The 24489-nt window shown below is 34.6% G+C and overlaps 1 protein-coding gene across 39 annotated transcripts in view; it reads left to right on the top strand.

The window, feature by feature from the left end:
* The window catches only part of MEF2C (myocyte enhancer factor 2C), a 169054-nt gene that overhangs the window by 52642 nt on the left and 91923 nt on the right, over positions 1-24489 (top strand). For 20 of the 39 annotated variants that reach the window (XM_072791991.1, XM_072792090.1, XM_072792020.1 and 17 more), the window contains one exon: positions 19729-19921. In XM_072791991.1, coding sequence (XP_072648092.1) covers positions 19868-19921 — 54 coding nt within the window. In that variant the 5' untranslated portion in view covers positions 19729-19867. Of the gene's footprint in view, positions 1-16142; positions 16285-16413; positions 17898-19725; positions 19922-24489 lie in introns of those variants that run through there. The other 19 variants (XM_072791994.1, XM_072792092.1, XM_072792004.1 and 16 more) reach the window with 4 other exon arrangements.

The following is a 24489-nucleotide window of genomic DNA, read 5'->3' on the forward strand; positions in this document are numbered from 1 at the left end:
CATACTATAGATCCATTTTTAAAAACTATTCCCTCCTGATTAGTTTTTGGGGTTTCTTGGCAATTTAAACCAGCTGTTGACAACAGCATTTATAGGAACATTGACATTTTGATTCTGTGTTCTGTATTTATAATGTTCATTCTAGTTTAAACTTTTACAAGCAGTCCAAATTAGTTAATTTGTGGAGTTAAAGCAAATTCACTGGTCATTAACATTTTTGAGTATCACAAGTATGTCAGAAAGATGCTTCCAATTAATGGTTATAGTAAGTGCACAAAGGGAATTATTTTCATACATAGAACCTTAAGAATCATTGATAAGAAGGACACAGAAATTTATGAGGTAAGGCATGTCCAGTAAATTACAGCATAGTGCATTTATCATCAATTCACCTATAAATTCAGTCTTTACTAGTGCCTATTTCCAATTCATTGTCAAGTTGATCTATATAATCAGAATTCCTTATTATGTTTACACTACTAAGGCATACACCAAATGAAAAATTAGGAGTACCTTTTCTCTGGCTATAAATTTCAAGTATAAATGGTTGCTAGTAGCCTATAACACTATTTAAGCTGCCCTTGAAATAATTTTAAATAGAAGCACATCAAGAAATATAATTTAAATCAGAGAAAAACTTAGTATTTTTGGTGCATTATGTTTAAACTACAAATAGCAATATATTTTAAGCCCAATTTTTAAAAAATATTTTATTTACTTACTTGAGACAGAAAGAGAGAAAGAGCATAAGCAGGGAGGAGGGTCTGAGGGAGAAGGAGAAGCTGACTCTCCTCTGAGCAGGGAGCCCAATGTGGGCCTTGATCCCAGGACCGCAGGATCATGACCTGAGCAGAAGGCAGAGGCCGAACTGACTGAGCCACCCAAGTGCCCTTACACCCAATTTTTAAGAATAAAGTGGAAAGGCCACTTTAAGAATTTATTTCCACTTTAATAATAAAGTTGAAAACAGAAAATGAAACACCCTTCTCTAATCTAATAAGAATCAAACATTGAGATTTATTTTTAGATTAAAGCTCAGGGAATGCCTGAGTTGGTCAGTGGTTGAGTGTCTGTCTTCGTTGCGCATATCCATGTTGCCAATCTGAAGTAGAATCTCCCGACATGATAATTTTCTGGATTGAAGAAAATCATAAATATGAGTTTCAATAGATCATGGATCATAAAATCTGTCATTAGACATAGAAGAAACATGTATATTACCTATTTAATATATCCTTACTTGGTAGTGGAGAAAATGAGTCTTAGAAAAAATTGAATGAGATACAAAAGTTGAATTTCAGAAATATTAAAATTATTTGTGATTGTGTAGCATACACTGTACTTGGCAATTGGTAGCATTTTTGTACAGTGTCTCAGTAGAATTCTAAACTTCAATTTTTTTTTTCTAAACTTCAATTTTTTTAAACTTAATTCTAATCCCAACAATGCATTGGTCCACCATTGATTTTTCAAATAGAATTTCAATGACACATGCAATATTTTAGGTGTTGGAATATGTCTATGTTTCAATGTTTATGCTTCAAATACAGTTTTGGGGAGAGGCAAATAGCTAATGGAACAAACAGACCCAAATAGGAAATACTTTTCATGTCACGATTTTTTTTAAAAAAATTGTAACACACACGAACAATAAAGAGACATTTTACAAAGCTCTGGATCCAAAAAGAAATGAGATAGGAAAACATTAAAAAGATATCACCACCCAATATATTGGGATCTTTGAAAATAACTCCATCTATTTTAACTGTTAGCCAGTTGCCAGTGATGTGCCTGTCTCTGCAGCATACCTTTTCCCAATTCCTAGGGCAGGATTGGGAGAGGGGCAGAAGTTTCTATGGTAGATGCCTTCTCCAGTTCAAACGTTGTAAGGTGACACAGATGACTATTAATGAAGCATATTTCAAAGGACTTGGAAATATTTTTAAAGTATTCTTAGAAAATTTAAAATGTAGGATGGAAGATTGCACAAGTGATCAACCACTTCATCTGGTATCACAAACAGAAAGGGAGGAGAGAATCTGGTTGGCTAAAAAAAGACCCATAAAAAAAAAAACAGACATTTTAAAAGCATTATGAGAAAAGAAGAAATTAAAAACAGTATGGAAGTGAACATCCTAAGAAATAGTGAAGGCTTAAAATTTGTTAAGGAGAATCAAAAATAATGCATGGTATGTACAAATCCATTCAGCTTTAACCAATAAACAATAACAACAGCAAAGGATAAAATAAAGTATAGCCCATTTTTTCATGTGGAGGCGAAAGAAAATATAGATAATGCCAGAAATATTTCAAGTTCCACAAAGGTATGAATTTTTATGGTTTATTCTTTAGATTTATCCCTTAAAATAGTGCCTAAAACATAGTACTACAGCACTAAAACAAAAAATAAAAAATAAAAATAAAATAAAAAACAAACAAATTTTCCAATGAAGGAATAAATGAAATGTTTCTTTGCTTTATTTATCCTTTACCTTTATTAACCAACAAAATGAACTCATGCTTGTGTCTAGGTACATAGAAATGTAACATATGTACCTTTGACCTGTGGAATCAAGTGATACTAAGAAACAAACCAAATATGGAATTCCTGGGCAGTTCTAACTAAGGCTAAGATAATTTTAGTAACAGGAATTCTTATAATGCCATTACAAGGCTACAAGGTACTATTCTCTCTTTTTTTTTTTTTAAGATGTAATTTATTTATTCATGAGAGACACAGAAAGAGAGGCAGAGACAGGCAGGAGAAGCAGGCTCCCTGTGGTGAGCCCAATGTGAGACTCCATCCCAGGACCCCAGCATCACACTCTGTGTCAAAAGCAGACACTCAGCCACTGAGCTACGCAGGCGTCCCTACAAGGTACTATTCTTAAGAATTTTTAAAGACTAGAAGGTAACTGTCAATGATAATATTTTTAGAAGAGAGCAGGGGATGGCCCAGATAAACTGAGTAAGTGGTGAGAAATCATGAAGCTAAGGAAATACAAATAAACTCTTTACATACAAAATGTAGAAGAGTTGGGTAGAAGCAAGTCTGGCAAGGGAAGACAATGCAAAATTGAAATAAATGAAACAGATAAACTTTGGATTTAAAATTTGTGCAGTGTGTAGATCATTAAAAATATGTAGTTGATGTCAATATACAAAAACAACCTGTTTTGAGTACTATATATGTTTTTTTGGACTAGAGAGTTAAAGACAGATATGATTTGAATTGAAGAGCTGCAAATATGGTGGAAATAGAAAATAAAGCAAGGACAGGATAATCAAAACAGGTATAATTCAATATACAGTCGTGAAGTATATGAAATGAGGACATGATCATCAGATGTGTTCTCTGTACAGAGGGTAGAACAAGAGGAGTGGGCATAAAGTATTCTGTGAGGGATTAGCTATAAGTCAGAATTTCCTGAGTGAGAGTTGTGAAATATCAAAATAGGTTACTGAGGAAGGTTATGTTGCTCCTTTTCCGGAAGGCCTTAAAAATAGGAGAGGTGGAATCCTTGTGAAATAATTTGAGGATGGTATTATCTGAAGGAGGAGAAAACGGTATAACCTTGCATGGCCTCTGCCAGTATTAATGTCTGGCATTTCTACTCTTACCTTGGTTGAGTGGAAATATAGATACATATTTCAACAACAAAAAAATAGATTATTTTGCTCTTCTCTAGCATGGCAAAATTTAGTTAAATTTTAAAATGGATCTCCTAAAGATCCAGTTTAAGGAAATTGAAATTTCCAAGCCCATCCTGAATTACTCCATAATAAGTTTAGACAAACATCTATTAAATATTTATCCTACTTTTTTAAAGGAACTGAATAGAAGTTGTGCTATATTCATTGTTTTCCAATTCTTATATAAGATGAACATTTTTATGTAATTTTGAATTTTAGAGTCATCAGAAAAGTGGCCAAATAATGATTTGGTATGTTAACTAGTTACTTGATGGCAGTGTTCACTTTTCTAGCATCTGAAAGTGATAGCACCTCTGTACTTCTCAGAACTCTTCTCAACAGGTGTGAGTGGCTCTGATATAAAAATTATTCCAGACATCTCTTCACTGTGAAAGGCAGCATTTGCCAACAGGTCCTTTCTTACTGAATTAGAATTTTCAGAGATTTCCTGTTTACCAAAAGCCCTCTTCAAGTGCATGGGCTATAGATGCAGCCATGTTGAGCTTTCACTTTGCCCATTCAAGGGCCCAGCATCTTAAATTGAATTCAGGCTTGAGTATAATAGGTCATTGTTGATTATGGAGCTTTTGAATGGCTCTGACCAGTGTGCTCATCAGCTGGTACAATAACCTCTGTAAATACATAAATGAATATATATGTACTTATATTTGTACCACAGTGCTCTCTCTACGAAAGTAGGAGAAAAGTCTGATACATGCTGAAAATAGACAAACTATTACTTCCTCACACTATGTATGCTCTGACAGAGCAAGGCTATGTGATACATTGTGGAAAAACTGATGTGAACTTCTGTAATACACTGAAGTGTGTGATTTTTCCTCAACAATTATATTGCCAATTATGTCAACTGTTTTTATACAATTAATAGTATGTTTTATTAGGTGTGTGTCCTATAAAGCTGATATACATAAAATTACTTCTAAAGTAATATATTTAGGGAGTGTGAATTGCATAGTTACAGCCAAAGGTCTCAAACACAAAGAATTCTAAAATAGGCAAGTGTATAAAATTCTGAAGTGGAAACTCCACTCAGTAGAGAAGAATATTGTGATAGATCATAATTTGAGGAGATAAGGGAAAGGCATAAAGAGAAGGAGGAACAAGAGGAGGAGCAGAAAGGAGAGTCTTAGTGGGTTAAGGGCCAAGGTAAGACCAGAGTGAATTGGATCTGGGTTTGAAACCTACCCAAGGTACTCTAAAAGAGAGCAAGATGACTGCGTGGAGACAAGGTATCTGTAATACTCTTTGTAATACTCCTCTTAATCATGAATGAAGTTGACTCTCCTGATCTATCCTCAGGAAGACACCTGTTTTCATGTTTTTGCCCAGGCGTCATGATGAATATATGCTGATTCATAGACATTCACCCGGTTTCCCCTCTGAGCACCCATATTCATCTGTAAAAAAGGAGAGGTAGGAACCCACTGATGCTGATGAATCTGATAATCTAATAACAAATACCCAATTTGAGTTTCAGTCTTTCCCCCTACTTGGCATAGTGAAGTAAATTCTTTTTGCCATCAAGAATAAGAGAATGTGGGATGCCTGGATGGTTCAGTTGGTTGGACATCTGCCTTCAGCTCAGGGATCAAGCCCTGCATCAGGCTCCCTGTTTGGCAGGGAGCCTGCTTCTCCTTCTCCCTCTGCTTGTGCGCTCACTCTTGCTCTCTCTCTCTCTCTCTGTCAAATATATAAATAAAGTCTTTTAAAAAAAGAATAGGAGAATGTTAGATGAATTAAAGAACACTGATTTTAAAAGTACCTCTTAGATTTCATTAAAACCCTCTGAACATCCCATTTTCTGCATAGAATTTTAACTTGAAAGCACTCTCATGAATAGTACCTTGCTGCATAGAGAAGTAGCAGAGTATGCGGTTCGAGTACTGAGTCTGGGACGGCATTTATATACTCTGTAATTACATATACCCTATCACTAGCTGTGTGACCCTGGGCAAGTAACTTAACCTCTCTGTCTCCAGCTTTTTTTCCTGTGAAATAGAAATGATAAAGTAGCCTTTCTCATAGGCTGCTGTGAGGATTGGAATTAATAAGCTTTTGGTGCTATAGTATTTTATAATTCTTGGCTGTTTATTAAATTTCTAAATATGATTAGTATTTCAAAGCACATAATGCAGCCTTAGTCTTAACTGTTTATATTGCTCGAGACTGAGGTGAACCAACTTTTTGAAGCAACAAGTATGGAAAAAACAATGCGATTTACCCAGGCAGTTAAATATCTTTGTCAGTGTATTGTGTTTCTAGGACTATATCCTTTGGAGAAGCATTTTGACATTATTTTATCTTACACATTTACCAAACTTAGACCATTTAGGAATTTGAAAGAGGTTTTTAGAAATTGAACCTGGCTCCTTTTATATAGCTGAGGAAAATGAGATTCAGAGCAGTTGACTGCCCCAGAGACATGCAGCTCATGTGTAGCAGAACCCAGCCAAGAATCTGATTACAAATAGAGCTTTCTTTTCACTATACCACTTCTTAGTGCTTTGGAAATTTATTGCACTAATTGCTAAATATTTTATTAGTATTTTTACTTTAAAAGAACAGTTTTCTGCACTTGATAATCATATCTGTACTCCTTTGTAAAGCTGCTAAAAGAATAGTTTTTTTATTGTTTTATCAATTATTCAACAATACTCATATGTTTTCTTTGAGCCGGGCAATGAACAGTGTTGGTTTAGGGCATTTTAGCAGTGCAGTGTATTCGGTAGTCAGAAGGAAGAAGCTTATTCCTTTTTTTAAAGCTAGCATTTCCCAAAACATATTCTGGATACACTTGGAAATAGCCCAGATTCTGGCATCTAGCATACTGAAGAATATGAAAAGTCCTGCAGCAAAGAAATTTGTTTTCTTCATTTTTTTTTTATTTCCTTTCTTTTTTTTTTTTTTTTTTTTTTTTTTTTGAGAAATTCTTAACCACTGATCTTTGGAATCCATGCCGAGGGTTCTGAAGAGAGTCATGGACTTGCTTCCACTGATGAGTGCTTTCTTCTAGATCCTAGCTTTTAGAGAATCAGGATTAAAAAAAAAAAACTTCATTTCAGTAAACTTCTGATCTGTGATGGCATGGTCTTTTTTACAGGGGAAGTACTGTAATACTTTCCATGTATTAGGATCTGCCAAGGATGACTTGGGCTATCCTTGAAAATAGCCTGGGACAGAATGTGTAGACATGCTGAGATAAGGAGCCTCCTGCCAGGCCTTCAGCGTAGGAACTGACTTAGCTTACCCCAGGCCCACGCTGGCCCTCTGCAGCACACTTGCCCTGCCTGGGTGTATAGAGGAAACATTCTGTTCGTCTGAGAACACCTCTATTCCTAGCTCTTTGACAGTTTCACTTTCCATATCCCATCAGTCTTAAACATGTGGAAAAAGAGATAAAGGAAGGTGATGAAATGAAAAAATGGAGTGGGGAAGGCTACAAAGAGAGAGAAGAAACTCAGATTTACATGCCTGCTTTGCATGCAATTATGACTGGGTTTTAGAGGGGGAGGTGAGTGTCCTCCAGAGGTCATTTTATAAGATAGGGAGGGAGGGAGATGAGTATGCAGTGCGAAATACCAGTTAACATTGAGAATAGAATCAAACACTATGCTGATTTTCATTAGAAAAGATATCTGTATGATGATTCATTTAGGAAAGGAAAGACAACCTTTTGACTAGAAAAAAAACTTTTCATATATACAATTCTTTTTTGGGGCATTAAATCCATTATAAATGAAAATAAATCAGCGTTAATTTAGGTTTCATGGTAAATTATACAACTTACCCTATCTTAAAACTTATAAATTATGTTCACCAAATAGGAAATACAAAGAAATTAGTGCAGTAAAGGATCAAATTTATGCTACTCACCCTTAAACTGACTGGCAGGAGAGGGAGAATTGAAAGCGTATACCCGCTATTTCTTAAATAAAGTTTTGTTGCATTGAAAATGTTGATCTCTCTCCTTACTTAAAATACTAGTTTTTCGTTTGGCATTTCTATATAACAGCTTTTAAAATTAAAGTGTATTAGTGCCTTGTACTCTAATTTCTTATTTATTAAAATTCATAATCCTTAAATTTTGTATTTTTCCTCTTAAAAACACTTTAATTTAAAAAATACTAGATGATTCAATTTGTCTATTCATTCCAAGTTGGAAATTAATCTGTTTGGCTTGAGGCTACATAGCTTACTCTCATTAGATGGGTATGTCCAAAGATATGTGAACATTTCCCATACAGTGAGACACTGGGATTTTCAAATATCGCTGAGATCTTAATCAAAACTGTGCTGATTGCTTGGGAGTTGGGTCCTGTGAGAGAGGAAATAAATCAACCTACCCTAGTGACTCAGGTACATTAGTAATATTGTAAGCTTATTTATTTCTAAAAGAAAGAAGGTACGGCTTAAAATATATAATCCTATATTTCACATTTGCAGAAGTTTTACATTGTATTTGTCAGATTGTTCATGGCTCTGTGCATATTTAACACTGCAAAAGGAACTTACATGCCCAAGAACTATTTCAGCCAGTATATACTGATTTAAGGAAATATCCACATTTCAAAGGAAGACACACATACCTTTGGATTCAGTTTGTATCATTTGAGAAACCTTTTACATTATACTATATTATCAGTGCTTCAAAGTGTTTATTACTTTTGAGAAATTTTACAACACTGAAGTGAAGAAAACAAGTTTACACAATTTATGAAACTGAATTGTATGCAATTGAATTTTTACAAATGAGTATAGTGCTGTTTTTTATTTGAGCCTCGCAACCTTGTCAAGGAATTTAAATGCTATTACTCCCATTCTGTAGATGAGGAAATTGAGGTTTGGGAAACTAGGGTTTGGCTGTTTGTAGCAACCGTGACAAGCAGAGTATCCATGGGGTATTCAGGCTGGAGTAGTCATCCTCCAAATACTGCCAGACTCTATCTGGGTTTTAGATCTGTCCTCAGATGTCATCTTCTCAAATGTCATCTTCCCTGACAGCACTATCCACCTCTGCCCTTTCCTGTTCAGTCACCTCCTTGCCTGTTCTACTGTGGTATTTTCTTTCCAGCCCTTCTTTTTCTAAAATCATCCTATCGGTGTGCTTGTTTATTGCCTCTTTCTCCCTTTAGTATGTAAGTTTGGTGAACACCAAGACCTTGTTTATTTGGTTCACGGTGGTGTCCCTAGTACGTAGCATCATGCTTGACACATTTATGTCTCTGTAACTAAAGATCAAGCTTTTTCATTGTAATCTGTAATATTAAGCATCATTATCTTGGCTCAAAGTCTCTGATGACATTAGTTTCACCAGGATTTGATTTGCCCACATGGTCCTAGCTAAAGTTGAGTTTAAATCTCTGATAAGAATGCAGCACATACGTAGTTACATGTAGTTCCTCTGCTCCAAAGCCGTGGCAGGTAGCCTGCGAACCATTGCCGGAGAGGATCTGTACTGCATGCATGCACCAGAGTCTCATTTCTCACCTTTAACCGGCAGCATTCCTGACCACCAACCCTGACAAAAGTTCTGAAGTATAAAGCCGTGTGTTACACAGCCCTAGTGTGTTTTACAGCAAGCAGGGCTGTCTTGGAGAGTCCTCTTGTCCCAGAGTTTTGCACAGATAAAGGGAGGATATAGTTTTGAGAGGAATGCTCTAACTACAAAGTGCATCCTGAAGGCCATTTAGCTCACAATGAAGGTCTGTGTTTTAAAATAGCACTATAACAAAGTAACTACAGAGTTTTGGCAAGGGCTTTGACTATTTATAGAACTAAGTAAGGCATAGTAAATAATACCACAGTACCCAGTTCTCCCTTGCCATAACCCCAAACTTATGAGAAGCACTGTAATTATATTTTTCTACTTTAAAAAAAAAATCATAGTAGCCATTATCAGTTTAACCATACGGAAGCTCAGGCTGAGATTTCTTTTTTAAATGCATAGTTTTGATTTTCAACAGCTGCACTGGGTCTTTAATCATATATTATCTTTATGAAGCCTTTTTCTAACATATGTTAATTGGCTGTTTTCTGTGACAAATTATGAGCTCTTACTTTGATGAGGTTCAATTGCAATCATGTTGAAGTCGAGTACGTAGAGTTTCCACCCCTGCTGGCTCCTCAAACCACTACAAACATCCGCACGTCACTGCAGTGCTGAGTAATGGCAGGATTTGGGCTGGCTGATTTCACTACAGATTTTTTTTTTCCACAGGATATTTTCAGCTTCTTTGTACTAAATCTGTTGCAGGGTTTGCCCTTTTTAGCAGAAGCATGCTCTAAAATTAACATCAAACCTTATTGGAGATTACTATAATACAGTGAGAAATATTTCATAATACAACACCCCAGCATCTGTTTTGCTTTGCTAAAATTTATTATATTTATTATACATTTTCTTAAAGTCAATCAGTTGTTAGGTTGTTAGTATTTTCTAAATCACCAGCATTTTGTAATAAATATTTTTAATTTTCCTCTTTTGAAGAGAACAGTTATTTATTGAGTAGATGATTATTTAGCTGTCATAAAGAAAATGCAGGTACCATTTTTTTCTAGGTGTTTCCAAATGTCAGTATTTATATTTTCTTTTTTCCTTATAGTTACATCTGTTGGTCAAGGAATAAAAAGAATTACGTGTTCCATCAAAGTTAATGTCCAATAAGATGCATAGCATCCATTTCAGTTTTCTACCTTAATGTCAGTTTCTAATATATGATTAGGATGAACAGATATGTTCTAATCCATCTGCTCTGAGAACTGTGACAGATAGCCTGCATCAGATACCAACAGATGATCAGTGATAGCTATAATTAGAATAGATGTAAAAATACTGCACATTTGTTTATATTCTCAGAAAAGTAGTCAGGATAATTGATTAAGGCCTTCAGAAACTGTGTCAAACACCAGTCATATTGAGATTAATTTAACTGTGTTTCTGCCCTGACATCTAAGGTATAAGGACTCTGCAAAGTGCGGTTCTCCAAAGCCAAAGCTAGGGGTCAAATTTCCATACAGGTATTAGAGTTTAGTATAAGATGAGACAGATGTGAATAGGAGCTACTCCTCCTCATGAGGCTGTTTTTAATCAGCCATTTCCCTGGAGTAGCACACAATCAATGAGCTCTAAATCCTGAGGCTACCTGCATTCATAAGGAAGACCTGCGAACATCATTACAGAGCTTACAATTGAGCATATGTGAAAAAATTAGAGCAGAAATTAAGGGTAGGAAAGGTTAACTTCAGAAGTCTTACTTTGGTACTGCTCTTTTGGAAGGTCTTAAAAAGATAAATTTTTTTTAAAGGATATTAGACTCTACTAAATTTAGATACTACTCTATTGAAGGATTGCTGTAAATAAGCCAAATGGAAAGTTATTATTGATTTATATTATCCAGAACTGTATGAATATGTATACTATTTTGAGAAGGTACATGTGTCAATTTCAGCATGAGTAAGTAAATCTAAAGTGGGTTTTTTTCTTTTCATTAGTAGTACTACAGCTAGAGAGAGGCTTTAGGAGCCCTGTGTGATACTTCAGTGTGACTGCAAAGTCAATTGATGCACAGTGTCTTAAGCTAGTGTACACAAGGAAATTTAGTTCCACTCGATAAGACACATACTTAATTGGCTTTAAGAAAATAAACCAAGGTAAAGAATGATGTGCAAATGAAACAGAGAACTTGGCACTTGACTGTATGGAAGCCCGTGAGCCATGTGGCTTAATTGGGGCCAGTTGGGATCATTTAATGATTGCTGTCAGAAGATCAGATTTAATTCTCCTTATAAGAAGACCACAGTGGGATAGAGTTAAACAAATTGTCATCAGAGGTTTCAGATGAACAAAGCCTTAATTAGGTTGATTAGGATGCTGTAAAAGAGATGAAGAGAATAGAAAAATTGATGAATCACTGGTTTCCATGTTCAGCCACATGTAACAGCAATATCAAACATCTATATTTTGAGAGACATTATTACGGCATTTTGAGTATTATGTATATTAGATGGAAGGCTTTTGTGTAAACTTTCTAAATTTCTGAAGTTCAACTCGAGACAAAAGTAAATGGCATTCAACGTAAATAGTGGGTGATTTATCAAGCTTATTCATCTTATTGTATAACAAAAACATTGGCAGGAGGACAGTAGTATTTCTTTCCATTTCAAGGTCATCTTTAAATATTAAATAAATAGGCAAGTAACAACAGAGGCAAATTATTTGAAGGACATAATTTTCAATTGTTTAACAATTATAATATTTGAATACAGAATAAAACAAAACCTTACAATGTCCTTTTAACTATTCATATCACAATCTTAGTAACACCGTGATTATTTACTAGTGATGACACTCATGACTATTCAGGTGTCTTAAAATGTACTCTTCCTGTTTTATCCTCACATTATAGAAGACTAAAACATGATTTTTTTCCATTTGCTGCAGTTTTGTAGGAGAATGTCCTCTCCACTCACATCCATACACACACACTTTGACGTATCAGTAAGGCTAAAAACTGTGTCCTGTGCATATAGGCTTTTGAGAAAGAAATTTATAGAATATTTCCACTTTAATAATGAAATATGATACATTAAAGGTTAAAAAAATAATGAACGTAAAATTTGTTTCTGACAGGATTATGAGATGCCTGGGAATTCAGATTTTGTTATAATAAGATGATAATGTATAATCACAGCATCTCCCCTTTCAAGCCCGCTTGCTCTGAGGGCTGACAATTTTGTTTCACTAATATTGGTGTTGTATAGTTGCTTTACTTGCTTTGTTCAATAACAGCAACAACAACAAAAAAATCCAGCTGCATATTCTTACTGAGAGGTTACAGCTGGGGAACAGAACACACTCTGTGATGCTAAGTAGTAGCTCTTGCTTTGTGATGAGACCATGCAGGATTTACCTTTGTGGTAAGCTCTGCCACATAACTAAGTGGCCTTTGAAAGAAAATGTGGTGGCTGTACTGTTGTGAAAAATTAGGAAAACAAAGACATGATAGAACCACGAATTAATTACTTAATATGATGTGGAAAGACGAAAAAACTGCAGTGTGGTTCAATAGCACAAGGCTCTTGACATATTTAGACCATTTGGAGTTTATTTTGGCATGGGGAATGGAGAATGCTGTTTAAGCTGCATCGTAAAAAAAAGTGTTCAAGACAAAATATACCATGGAACACCGTGACAGAGAAACTGTGCTTCCCCCCATGTTTACTAAATTGTTTATGATGCAACACAGTTGTTTAAAGGTATGTGTCTCCTAAATTCTAGAATTGTGTAAATAAAATGATTTATGTCAGTGATAATGGCAGGTTAGGCCCACTTTATTAAATTAATTGCAGAGGTTTTCAAAGCGAGTTCCTTTTTAGCCTTATTATATTTCTGACATACATTTCATCTCTTTTTGTCCTTGGGGAAAGATATTAAAGTAGGACTAGAAGCATTAATGTAGAGTTTTCAGCAGCCGTGGTCATTGGGAAAATTGATATATTTCCCTAGTTATTTCTACTTTTGCAGCCTGAAGCTCTTCCATGACTGAAATTTAAGAGAAACTTCTTAATTTTTATAACATTGTAAATTTTGTCTTCATATAATGATTATTGTTAAGGTATAAATGAAACATTACCTGTTAGAACTTGCTCATCATTAGCTTTGCAAAGTGAAGTCTTCATGGTATATGTAAGGACTATGATTCACTTGGTGGCCTCACTGTGTAACATGGCTTTCATTTTATGCCTCAAAACTGAAGCAGTCTTACAAGGAGTAGGCCATGTTCCCAGTAGTGCTATGGACCCACTTAGCATATCGTACTACCTTTAATGACGATAGCTGTGTTGCATATCAGGAAGTTTATTGACCTGAGCCGAAGTCAGATGCCTAACTGACTGAGCCTCCCAGGCACCCCTAAGCATTCTACTCTTTATTTCAGCTCAGGTCATGATCTCAGGGTTGTGGGATCAAGTCCCACATGGGGCTCCATGCTCAGCAGGTAGTCTACTTGAGATTCTCTTCCTCTCCTTCTGTCTTTCCCCACTGCTCACACTCATGCTCGCTTTCTTGCTCTAAAATAAATAAATCTTTAAAAAAAATGTTTGTTCCCAACTTATTGTAGGGAACAGCAATAAGCTGAAGTTCAAACCTGAGCTTCCTGACTCCAAAATTCTTTCTACTTCCACTTCTGAGGATAAATTACTCTTCTTCCATATGTGACATGCTCTATAAATATGACAAAGGATTAAGTGAGGTTATCAACCTGCTTCTGTATAAACAAAAATACGAAAATGTCCTCAGGAGGAGTCATTAAAAATAACAACTGAAGAAAATACACACGTGAGAGATAAAAATCTTAAAATCGTTAATCAACTAATTTATTAGCTCATACTAGGTCCTGGAAGTGGGGTAGATACAGGGAATACAAAAGTGAGACAAAACAGATGTTGCGGAAAACAGGCAATTTCAGTTATGACAAGTGCTACAAAGGAAGACATGGTGCTGTGAGTCCTTGTGGGGGATTTGTTGAGATCATGAAAAGATGGAGTGCTTCCTGAGGAGGTGAGATTAAAGCTGAGAAAGGAAGGGAAGAAGTTAAGGAGGCATAGGAGGGAAGGAGGAGCATTCCAGGCAGAGGGAATTGCACATGCAAAGGCCCTGTGGTAGGGAGCAGCATAGTATGTGTGAGGAACTGAAAGATGACATTATAATTTGTGTGTGATACTATGTTACAGAGTCTTGAAGATGACTCAAAATCCCATCATATGGACACTAAATTTGAATAAATTTAGAAAATAACTTTGTGTTTGGCATGATAGTGTTTATCCAGTGGTACATAATGGTGTTTTTTTTTAAGTACCTTTAGGAAGGTAAGTTTTGGCTATGTGTCGAAAATGAATTCAGCTTGCATTCATAGCTAGGGTAACATAATATGCTATCTAGAACATCATAAACTTAGAAGTGAATGACTTTCAGGACCGAGGAAATATTCCCCAACTCATAACACATCACATAGTTGATGTGATGTGTTATTGATGTGATGTGTTACTCTTATTCAGTAACAATAAGAATAATAATTATTATTATATCTTTTGAAGTTCAAAATGCCTCTTAAGCAGGAAAAAAGTAAAAGTTCTACTTATTCCTTTTAACCAAAATATAATTACATGCCTCATATGTCTTTCAAATATATAAGATAGTTAAATGTACTTAGATGTACATAATGAGCAAAGTTTTCCACTTAAAATAATAATGGATCATTTAATTATTTGAATTAGTAATACCAGGCTTGCAGCGACTGGGCTTAAGATCATTCTTGTCCCTTACTAAGAATCCAGCTTGTATTTATTTAGCCGTATAATTTCTTGTGTGATATAATGTGCTTGGTTTTCAGCCTTGAGTTTTTATAAAGCATTATACGATGATGCTTGTGTTAGTGAAAATGTGAGTCAGTGAAGAAGTTATTTGCTAATATGAATAAAAGAAAACCAGAATTCTTTCTTTGCAAATTGATATTACATACTTTAATGTTTTATCATTATCCATAGGCTGTTTTTATTTAAGTGACTGCATTGTGCTTATTGTAGCAAAATACATGCTTTGCAAAGATAAGTTTAGCAGAAGAGAATTAATTTCTTCCCACATCTTTTAATGTGGCATGGCAGTCTCACTCTACGATCAAAACACGTAACTGAAGGTTGTGTTTAATTTCTAAATCAAAGTGTTGTGGGAAGATGATTGAAATCTGAAGATGACTCAGATCCACTTGATATGTGGTTTTCTTCCTACAGAAATCTTATGGTAGACTGCCATTTCCATGTTAGAAGGAACCTCATAGTGATGAGATTGAAACAAATAGTTTCACTATATACTGAAAGTTTATGTTAGTTTCTTTGATTCTTACTCTGAATTTTTTAAAAGAACTTTGAGAGCTTCAATAACAGGCATCTTTTCCCCGCACCCACTATATCTTTTTTTAAACTATGAGTACAAAGAAGTGACCAATGTTTTTCACTGACAAACACTGAAATTTTTTTTTTGGACAGTTGGCAAATCTTTTTTTTTTTTTTTTTTTTTTTTTTTTTTACCAAAAATATAATTTAACCAGTTAGGTCTTTACCTATACAGAATTCTTCATGTACTTCAAAGGGTAAATTAAGATTATATGACTGCATCAACTGTATCAGATGATTTTTGTGAGGCATGGTAAAATGTAATTATGACATATCTCCTCCTTCACCGAAGTGAATTTGTTCGTTTTATTTTTATTTCCTAAAGAAATCCTACAAAATACTAACCTAGAACTGAAATGGATTTTTCTTAGGTGTTTTAAAAATAGAAATAGAAAATTGCGTCCCCATGTCTGGATTTCTGTCATTGTCCCTTATCTGAACCTCTCAAAAACCTCTCTGTGTGTGGTGTGCAGCACAGCACACTCAGACAGTTCTGCTCAGAGAAGGAAGTGAAGAGTTTTGGTTCCCATTTTACACTTCTGGAACAGTTTAGGGAAGGAAGCACCTTTACACCTTTTATTGTTCGTGGTTGCTGACATCATATCCTTCCCTGACCAGTCTGTGCGTGTTTCCTGCCATTCTGTCAAGATTCTTCTGTGTTACGGGGAGGGATTTGTGGGAGGGAGGGAGAGAGGGAGGAAGAGAGCAAGAAAAAGTGAAGCAGGGAAGGGGGGAGGAGGAGTGTGTCACTCAAGGGAACTTGTTTGTAAATGAGAGAGCTGGGGTGGGAGAAAGATCTTTAGCATCTGTCCACAAGAAATTCTTCTCTACTTGGGTCTCAAAACCACTTTGCCTTCATCTGTTTGCTTATGCCAAACTCAAAGTGAACAGAAGCCTGCCATAATGAAGTTCCCCTTTTTAGTAAGCAGCCTGATTTTATTTTTCTTATATTTAGGTTGACAAAAAGAAAAAAAAATGCAGAAGACTGTAGCTCTATAGAGTGTAACTGTGGTAGAGCATTTCTTTTTCTTTTTTTAATTACTGATTGTTTCTGTGTAGCTCTGTCATTTTCCAAGAATGCTTCTTTCATGTGGAAAGAAGTAGCGGCAAGGCTGCTGGAATTATTTTAAGCTTATGGTTGATTGTACATAATGAAAGTTCTCAGCATAACTTGAAATTCTACTACATGTAGTTTAGCTATTCTTTTCTTCATATACATACAAAACAATTTTTAAAACTGCTTAAGTTATTTAATCTCTTTTTCAGCTTCTCTGGACTTCCTACAAATTAATACTTGAAACTGACCTTACAAGATAATTTTTGCATAAAAAAAAAATCAGCTTAGAGAAGTAGCGATGCTAAGAAAACAACTACTGAGCTATTGTTGACCTTCCTAACTCTGAATTTTTACTGACAGCCTTGAAATGTGGTGATCCATAATCAAATGCTCTAAGCCACGTTTCGTGACATATTTTACTTCATAAAAAAGTCGCATCATCACCGTGTAGTATTCTGCATATGTACATAATAATATCAAGTTTTGCATTTTAAAAATGTTCAGAAGGCAACCCTTCGAGAAATACTCATTTTTATGGAAAACAAGAAAATATTTTAATTTTACTGAAATTTAAGCTTGTTTCTCTTTACATTACCTTGCATATTTCAAGAAGGAAAATACATCCAATGGTATTTTCACCAACTATTTTATATATATATTCGATAAATGCATATACGTTTTTTTCAGGCAAAATATTTCCCATCCTTTCTTAAGAGTTAAAAAAAATCCTTGCTCTGCTCTTTTTAAAAAGCGTCTCTCCAAGTTGTGAAATATGGGGTGGTGATGTGTAGGAACTCTTCTAAGTTTGGCTCATGAGGAGTTCTCCCTCTGCCTTTCTGAAGAGACTTTTCTCAGAGGGATGCATCTCTGCTTGGTTGGTTATTTGTATTTTGAAACCAGGATCTGTAGAAGTTCTCGTCTTCCCCGCCTTGTCACCACACTCTAATCTGTTCACCCTGACCTTCCACCTTAAAGTGAATAAGCGCTTAGGCAGGCATAGTCCTGTAAGCCGATAGTGCCACCGGCCTCAGCTAAATGAAAAGAAAGGAAATTGTCCCATATGCGTTTGCTGTGGATTCATGGGTTGGCTTTGCTGTGATAGAGGAAGCCTGTTTGTCTCTTTGGGGTCTTGCACATGCATGGGAAATGCCATTCTAACGTGCCGCTTGCTTCTAAGGTAAGACTATAGGAAACACAGGAAAGTTGCCCAGTTGAGTGATATTTAAGACAGTTTCTAAAAATAGATAGATGGGACAGTGTTTGGCAACAGTGAATATATAATGCAGTTGTGTTCTGTGAATGTTTCATATTTTAAGGTGATTTGAATGTCTTATTGTAGCTAAGTTTTTCATGTGTATTTGTCAAATGTGTGTTATTTATGTAACTCTTTAAAACTTTTGAACTACTTCCAACGTTTAAAATTACCGCTGGAGTAATAATTTTTGATGAGCACTGTGTGGTCATGATGTTACTCAACATATATAGTATTCCCAAAGGTACAACTGAGCTGCAGCTTCATAGAAAGGCATTGGGCAAAAGAGGATGGATGGTCTTAGTATTTAAGCAGCACTTAATCCACCAGAACTAATTATATCATAATAGCCTCTGCAATTAGATAATCACAGAAAATTTTAATTTAAAGAAATTTACTCAAGGTGATAAAGAATTTAGAAATTAAATTAAAGAAATCAAAAGACAGCTGATGATCAGACCAAGTGTTTAACAGCTTTCCTGTTTCAATACCTTTGAATTGGAGCCAAATAATCTATTAAATAGCCAGGACATTGGCTTAGCATTACATAATACATGTGGGAATTTCTCAGGTCCCTTGTCAGACACCAACTAAAACAGGGAAATTCTGAGCAACGTGTAAAGTAGTTGCATTCTTTGACATAAGACTGGATAGAATAATTGAAGCTGTTGCTTACAAATGAAGAATCCAATGTGGAATGATTTCTTGTTAACTTCCACATTTCACGGCAATTCGTTTTCATTATGTTCAAGTGTTTTCAGATATAATTTAAAACAAAGTAAAATATATACTTTTAATACTCGGTTTCTCTGGGTTTATTTTATATTATCGATGATCGTTTCTTTAATTTTAATTCATGACCTAAAGATATCTAGTTTATAATATCAGGCTTCTGTAATTTTGTATCTTACTCCCCAAAGACATATGAGATGTCTTTTTAAAATATTTAAATTTAGAGAACTGATAGCTTATTATAAAAAGTGTAGTTATTTTTTTTAAAGAGTATCATTACAAATGGAGTAATACTCTAATTTTTTGCACCATTTCTTTTCGGTGAATGATTATCTTTTTTGATTCTTGTATTCAAGATACAGCTTATGGGCTTTCAAGAGGAAAAGGAGATCTCACTGCTGATAGCTGCTTATTATGTAAGATTAAATATCCCAAATTATTTTTACAGTGTTCTCAGAGCAGTGACTTTTTAAAAATAAGATTAAGGATTTAGATTTAAATTAGTTGACATTTACATATATCAAATAGCACTTTCATAATAGTCCATCCTATTTGCATAACGAGGGACGTTATCACCTCTGCTGTCAAAACACGAGATTGTTTTCCCTTCAAAAATGAATTAGCTGCCCTACTTAGCATACACAGGTATATAAAGGTTCATTAACTCTCTGATTTAGGTAATTTTTCATAATAGAAGGGTGAAAATAGTCACCTAATTTCATTAAAAAATATTAAGGAACTCGTTGCAAAAGATACATTTCAAGTGTTGGGCTTTGAAGTATAGTTTTTGTCATTTAAATGACTTGTTAAATTACTTATGAGATTATTTTAATTATAAAAACAAACTGTTCCTATTTGATATGCTCCTGCATGGGATATACCATGTGCTTTTAGTACTTATTCTCATTCATTCGATTGGCTTACTTTCATATAGTTCTCTTTTTTAAAAAAGTAGAATATGATCTTTCTTATGAAACTGCCTTTCTGTTAAAGTGGTATTTAATTTTTCTCTTTTGTCCAGCAGGAACGAATGCAGGAATTTGGGAACTGAGCAGTGCAAGTGCTGAAGAAGGAGATTTGTTTGGAGGAAAAAGGAAAGAGAAAGAAAAGGAAGGAAAAAATACATAATTTCAGGGACGAGAGAGAGAAGAAAAACGGGGACTATGGGGAGAAAAAAGATTCAGATTACGAGGATTATGGATGAACGTAACAGACAGGTGAGTGGGGTAAACTTTTTCCTGTATCATTATTTACATAAACATCCATTAAGAGTTTCAGTGAATTAAATGTGGCCAGTTTAAATGCTAATATTCTATCCTATGTAAAGGGAAAAAAATTACCTTATTATCTATTAGACAAACAGTTTACACATTCATGATTGTTCACTTTTTATTTCTACATAAATTTTGAACGGAAACTGTACTTGTATAACATGAATAGCTTAATAATTAAGAGTTAATAAGCATAACATTGCTACACTGCACGCATCATCAAACAAAGATATTCTTATATTCATGGGAACGAGGCCTTTTGTGGTCATCCACTTAAAGGTTTAGAATATAGGCTTATAAAAATGGCTCTCAGTGTATTCACAGTAAAAAAGACTTTCAAATATATTCAAAATACTTAACATTGTGCTGACAACAACAAATACCCTCACAAAATATTAGTAACTTAAAACATGTAGGCAAAAGCTATTAGTTAATTCATACTGTTTTCTTTATACCATGGATTTTATAAACAAAGAGGCAGATGATGCTATATTTTTTTTCTACAACTCCAATGATAATGCTGTATGATACCATTAATCTCTCTTAAAGATTTTATATATCCAAATACCCTATTCAACAAAGACTTGTATATCATGAATATCTGTGATTTGACTATTTTTCTTCACACATGGGGAGAGTGCATTTAGTTAGGTGATATAAGGATAGCTGGATGGTTTGTATGCATTCTAATGTTAAATAACAAACAATGGTTCCTGAGAGAAATTACAGTACTGCCAAATCCCAATCATTACAAATGAATAATGGAACCTGCCAGCAGGTATTCTTTGACCATGGGAGAGAAGAATATTTTGCCTGTTGCCCATTTACTCTGGGAAAAGCTAAGAGGATAGCCTTAGAGATGCCCTCACAGACTAATTTCCCCCAAATAAAGACATTCTATCTCTCCGATTGTCCTTTTCTGTCTTCTTGGAACTGCAAGTGAGACTGGAACTGATTTGTGGTTTAAGTTTTTTTATGTTTTTTTCCAATTTTATTGAGAAGTAATTGACATACATCACTGTATAATTTTAAGGCATACATTGGATTGGCTTGATTTACATATATTGTAAAATGATTACTACAATAGGTTCAGCTAATGTCCATCATCTCATAGAGATACAATAAAAAGAAAGAAGAAAAAGGAAAAAAATTCTTCTTGTGATGAGGACTCTTAGGATTTACTCTCTTAGCAACATTCTTTTATGTTGTATAATGGTGTTAACTATGGTCACCATGCTGTACATTACATCCCTGCTATGTATTTGTCTTGTAACTGGAAGATCGTATCTTTTGACCACCTTCATCTATTTCTCCCTCTTCCCACCCTCCACATCTGGTAATCACGAGTCTGATATCTTTTGGTGAGTTTGTTTGGCTTTTAGATTCTACATATAAATGAGGTCATACAGTCTTTTCTTTGTCTGACTTACATCACTTAACACAATGCCTTCAGGATCCATACATGCCATGTTGTAGCAAATGGTAGGATTCCCTCTTTTATGGCTGCATAATATTCCTCTGTGTGTGTGTGTGTGTGTGTGTGTGTGTAATCACTTCTTCATTCATTCATTGGACACTTAGGTTGTTACTCTGTAAATTATAATGAACAGAAGTTTAGTTATGCTATCAAAACTGATATGTAATTAAGAGATAAACTTTAGATTTTCAAGTTTATACCTCCCTTAAATTATTATATTTAAGGTACATATAACTTGAACTATTTTGGACTGAATTGAGCTAAAGGATAAAGTTTTATGATAGATTTCTTCATTCTTTTCCTACACATTATTTATTGCTCTGGATTAAGCTAAAAAGCAGTAATTCTGTCAATATAAAACCACAATATTTTTAGTTGGCTTATAACTTGAAATTGAAATTAAGACTGAAATATTGAACACCATGTACAATTGACTCTTTAGACCTTGTTATTTGGACTAGAATCTGTTTTTGAGTGCAGTCAAAAATTATATGAATTAGCACCTACATTTCATTAATAATACCAGGTAATTTTTAGGTTCATGAAATTCATTGTATCTTCTTTTTGCTTAAAAAAAGAGAGAAAATTTTTGCAGGTTAAATTCAGGAGCTTTCATTATGCTTTATAAAGGAACATATAACTCACATAGGGATGCAGGAATTTTAACACATATTTTTCAGCTAATGAACATCTTTTCTTAATTTAAATATGGTTGTGTCTACAATTGCTGTTACTCTCATCCATGTCAGAAGTCATAATATCTTTAGGAGAAGAAAAATTGTTTAAATTCAGTTCAATTTAGATTCCTTTTTTAATCTTGAAGATGAATTCCTTGATTTTATTCTATAGAAATTTAAGATCTATGTAGTCTTCTCCATACTTTAGATTCAGCAGGCCCTTCACTCATACTCTTAAATCTAATTAGTATGTTTTGGTGTATATTTCAATGATTATTTTAGATGGCCATTGACGTTCAAATATCCATTTTACTTGTAAATGTTTGTTTTGTGCACCACTTACTTACTACAAGAGTGATCATGAGAGCCTAAAAGATGTAGGTCACTTCTATAATCAACACCAGCAAATCTGCAGGAGCAAATCATCCCAAGTGTGGAGGCACCCCTAGCCTGGGCTTCCTTTAAACTATGTGTTCACATGTTGAAAAGAAAAATGTTAACCATTTTGCTTTTTTTTAATCTTCCCCCACTGCAGTCCGTAATAGAACCTCACACAGTGGTTCACTGTCGTCTTTTCTTCAAAAGTAGTAAAAGCCTGCTCTGCCTTTGCAGGTGTTTATTTGGCTATACAGAAAACAGGGTGTGTTTTTACAGAATAAGAAATAGAAAAGAAACTTAAAAGTGTAAAATGAAATATTACAAAGCCGATGTATAAGTTGAATATCATTAAGAACCAACACTGCTATAAAACAGAGCAGCTAACTGTTTAAATTGAATTTTGCCCTTACTCTACCATTCATAATGGAAGAAGGGAGAACAGCTAAAACAGAAACTCCAGTTATATACATAATATAGTTTAAAGAAGGAAAAAAATTAACAACTTTTTTATTGTTAAAAATTTGTCCAGATTTCTGACAAATGGAGATTTTCTTTCTCCATTTCTAACTTAAACTGGATGGATTTCTTAAGCTAGTATGTAAAAATAAATAAAATAATGAATTTTTAATTTATCCTAAGGATTCTAAGTTAACTTAATAAAAGTAGCAAAGTGTACCAAGAATTACATATGTATTATTTCATTTAATTCTTATTAACCCCATTTACAGCTGAATACTTCATGTATTTATTAAATCAACAAATATTATTAGATTGCAATGTGCCTAACATTAAGTATTCAGTGATAAACCAGATGAATCTCATACAGGTTATCATCTGCCACAGAAGTCAGCAAACTTTTTCTCTACAGGGCCAGATAGCAAATATTTTTGACCTTGTGCCACACAGTCTTTGTCTCAACTACTCACCTCTGCCCTAGTCATGGATGCAGCCATGGGCAATGTGTAAATGAATGAATATGTGTGTATTTGAATAAAACTTTACTGACAAAAATGGGACAAACTTAGCTGATCCCTGGCTTAGTGGGATGAAGCAGACATGTGACATATAAATATATAATATAAGTGTTGTAAATAATGTGCTATGACTGAAATTATTAAAGTGCTATCAAAGTATAACAAGAGGTGCTTTATTTAGATTGAGGATTGGATAAAAGGTCTCTCTGAGGAAATGCTAAAAGATGGGAACTAAAACATGAGTCAGAGTTAGGCAGGTGACAACATTCCAGATGGAACAATATTTGCAAAGCTCCTTAAGAACGGAAAGAGCTTGCTACAGAGCCAAGGGAAAGCTTGTGGAACTTGAGTCTGGTGTGTATGACTTTAGAGAGATGAGAGAAAAGATTAGATGCTAGGCAGGACCCAGATCATACAAAGCTTTGAAGTCAGATAGTAATACTAGGTGGTGGCCAAGATTTGGAGCCCACATCTTCCAGATTAAAAAAAAACAAAAAAAACAAAAACGTGCTTTTCTCAATTATGTCATGCTGCATCCTGTATAATATAATAGCTGAGAGCATGGTTTTATGTCTTCGCTTTTCCTAATTACATCATACTGCATGCAGGGTAACTTAATGGTGAAGAGCATGGTTTTTAGACACACATGAACCTAGCTTTGGTCCCAGTTCTGTCACCAGCTAGTTGTATAACCCTCCAGCAAGTGACTTAATTCCTCTGAGCTTTATCAGTTCCCTCATCAGTAGAGTGAGGGTTAAAAAATAGTACCCAGCTCTTTAGGTCATTGGGATAATTAAATTAGGGGATAAATGTAAAGCATCTAGCATTTAATAAATGCCCAATAAATGTACCTATTAGCTGTTCCTGTTAAGACTTAGGCCCTTTAAACCATAAGCTGTTATAAGTTAATGTGACTTCCATCAAAACAACTCCTGCGCTGTGTAACACCCTAAAGAGTGGTAACTGAACCTTCATTTCAAGAGGGTTTTACCTTTAAAAGACTATCAG

This window comes from Canis lupus, chromosome 2 (assembly GCF_048164855.1).
Source record: "Canis lupus baileyi chromosome 2, mCanLup2.hap1, whole genome shotgun sequence".
Classification (NCBI taxonomy): Eukaryota; Metazoa; Chordata; class Mammalia; order Carnivora; family Canidae; genus Canis; species Canis lupus.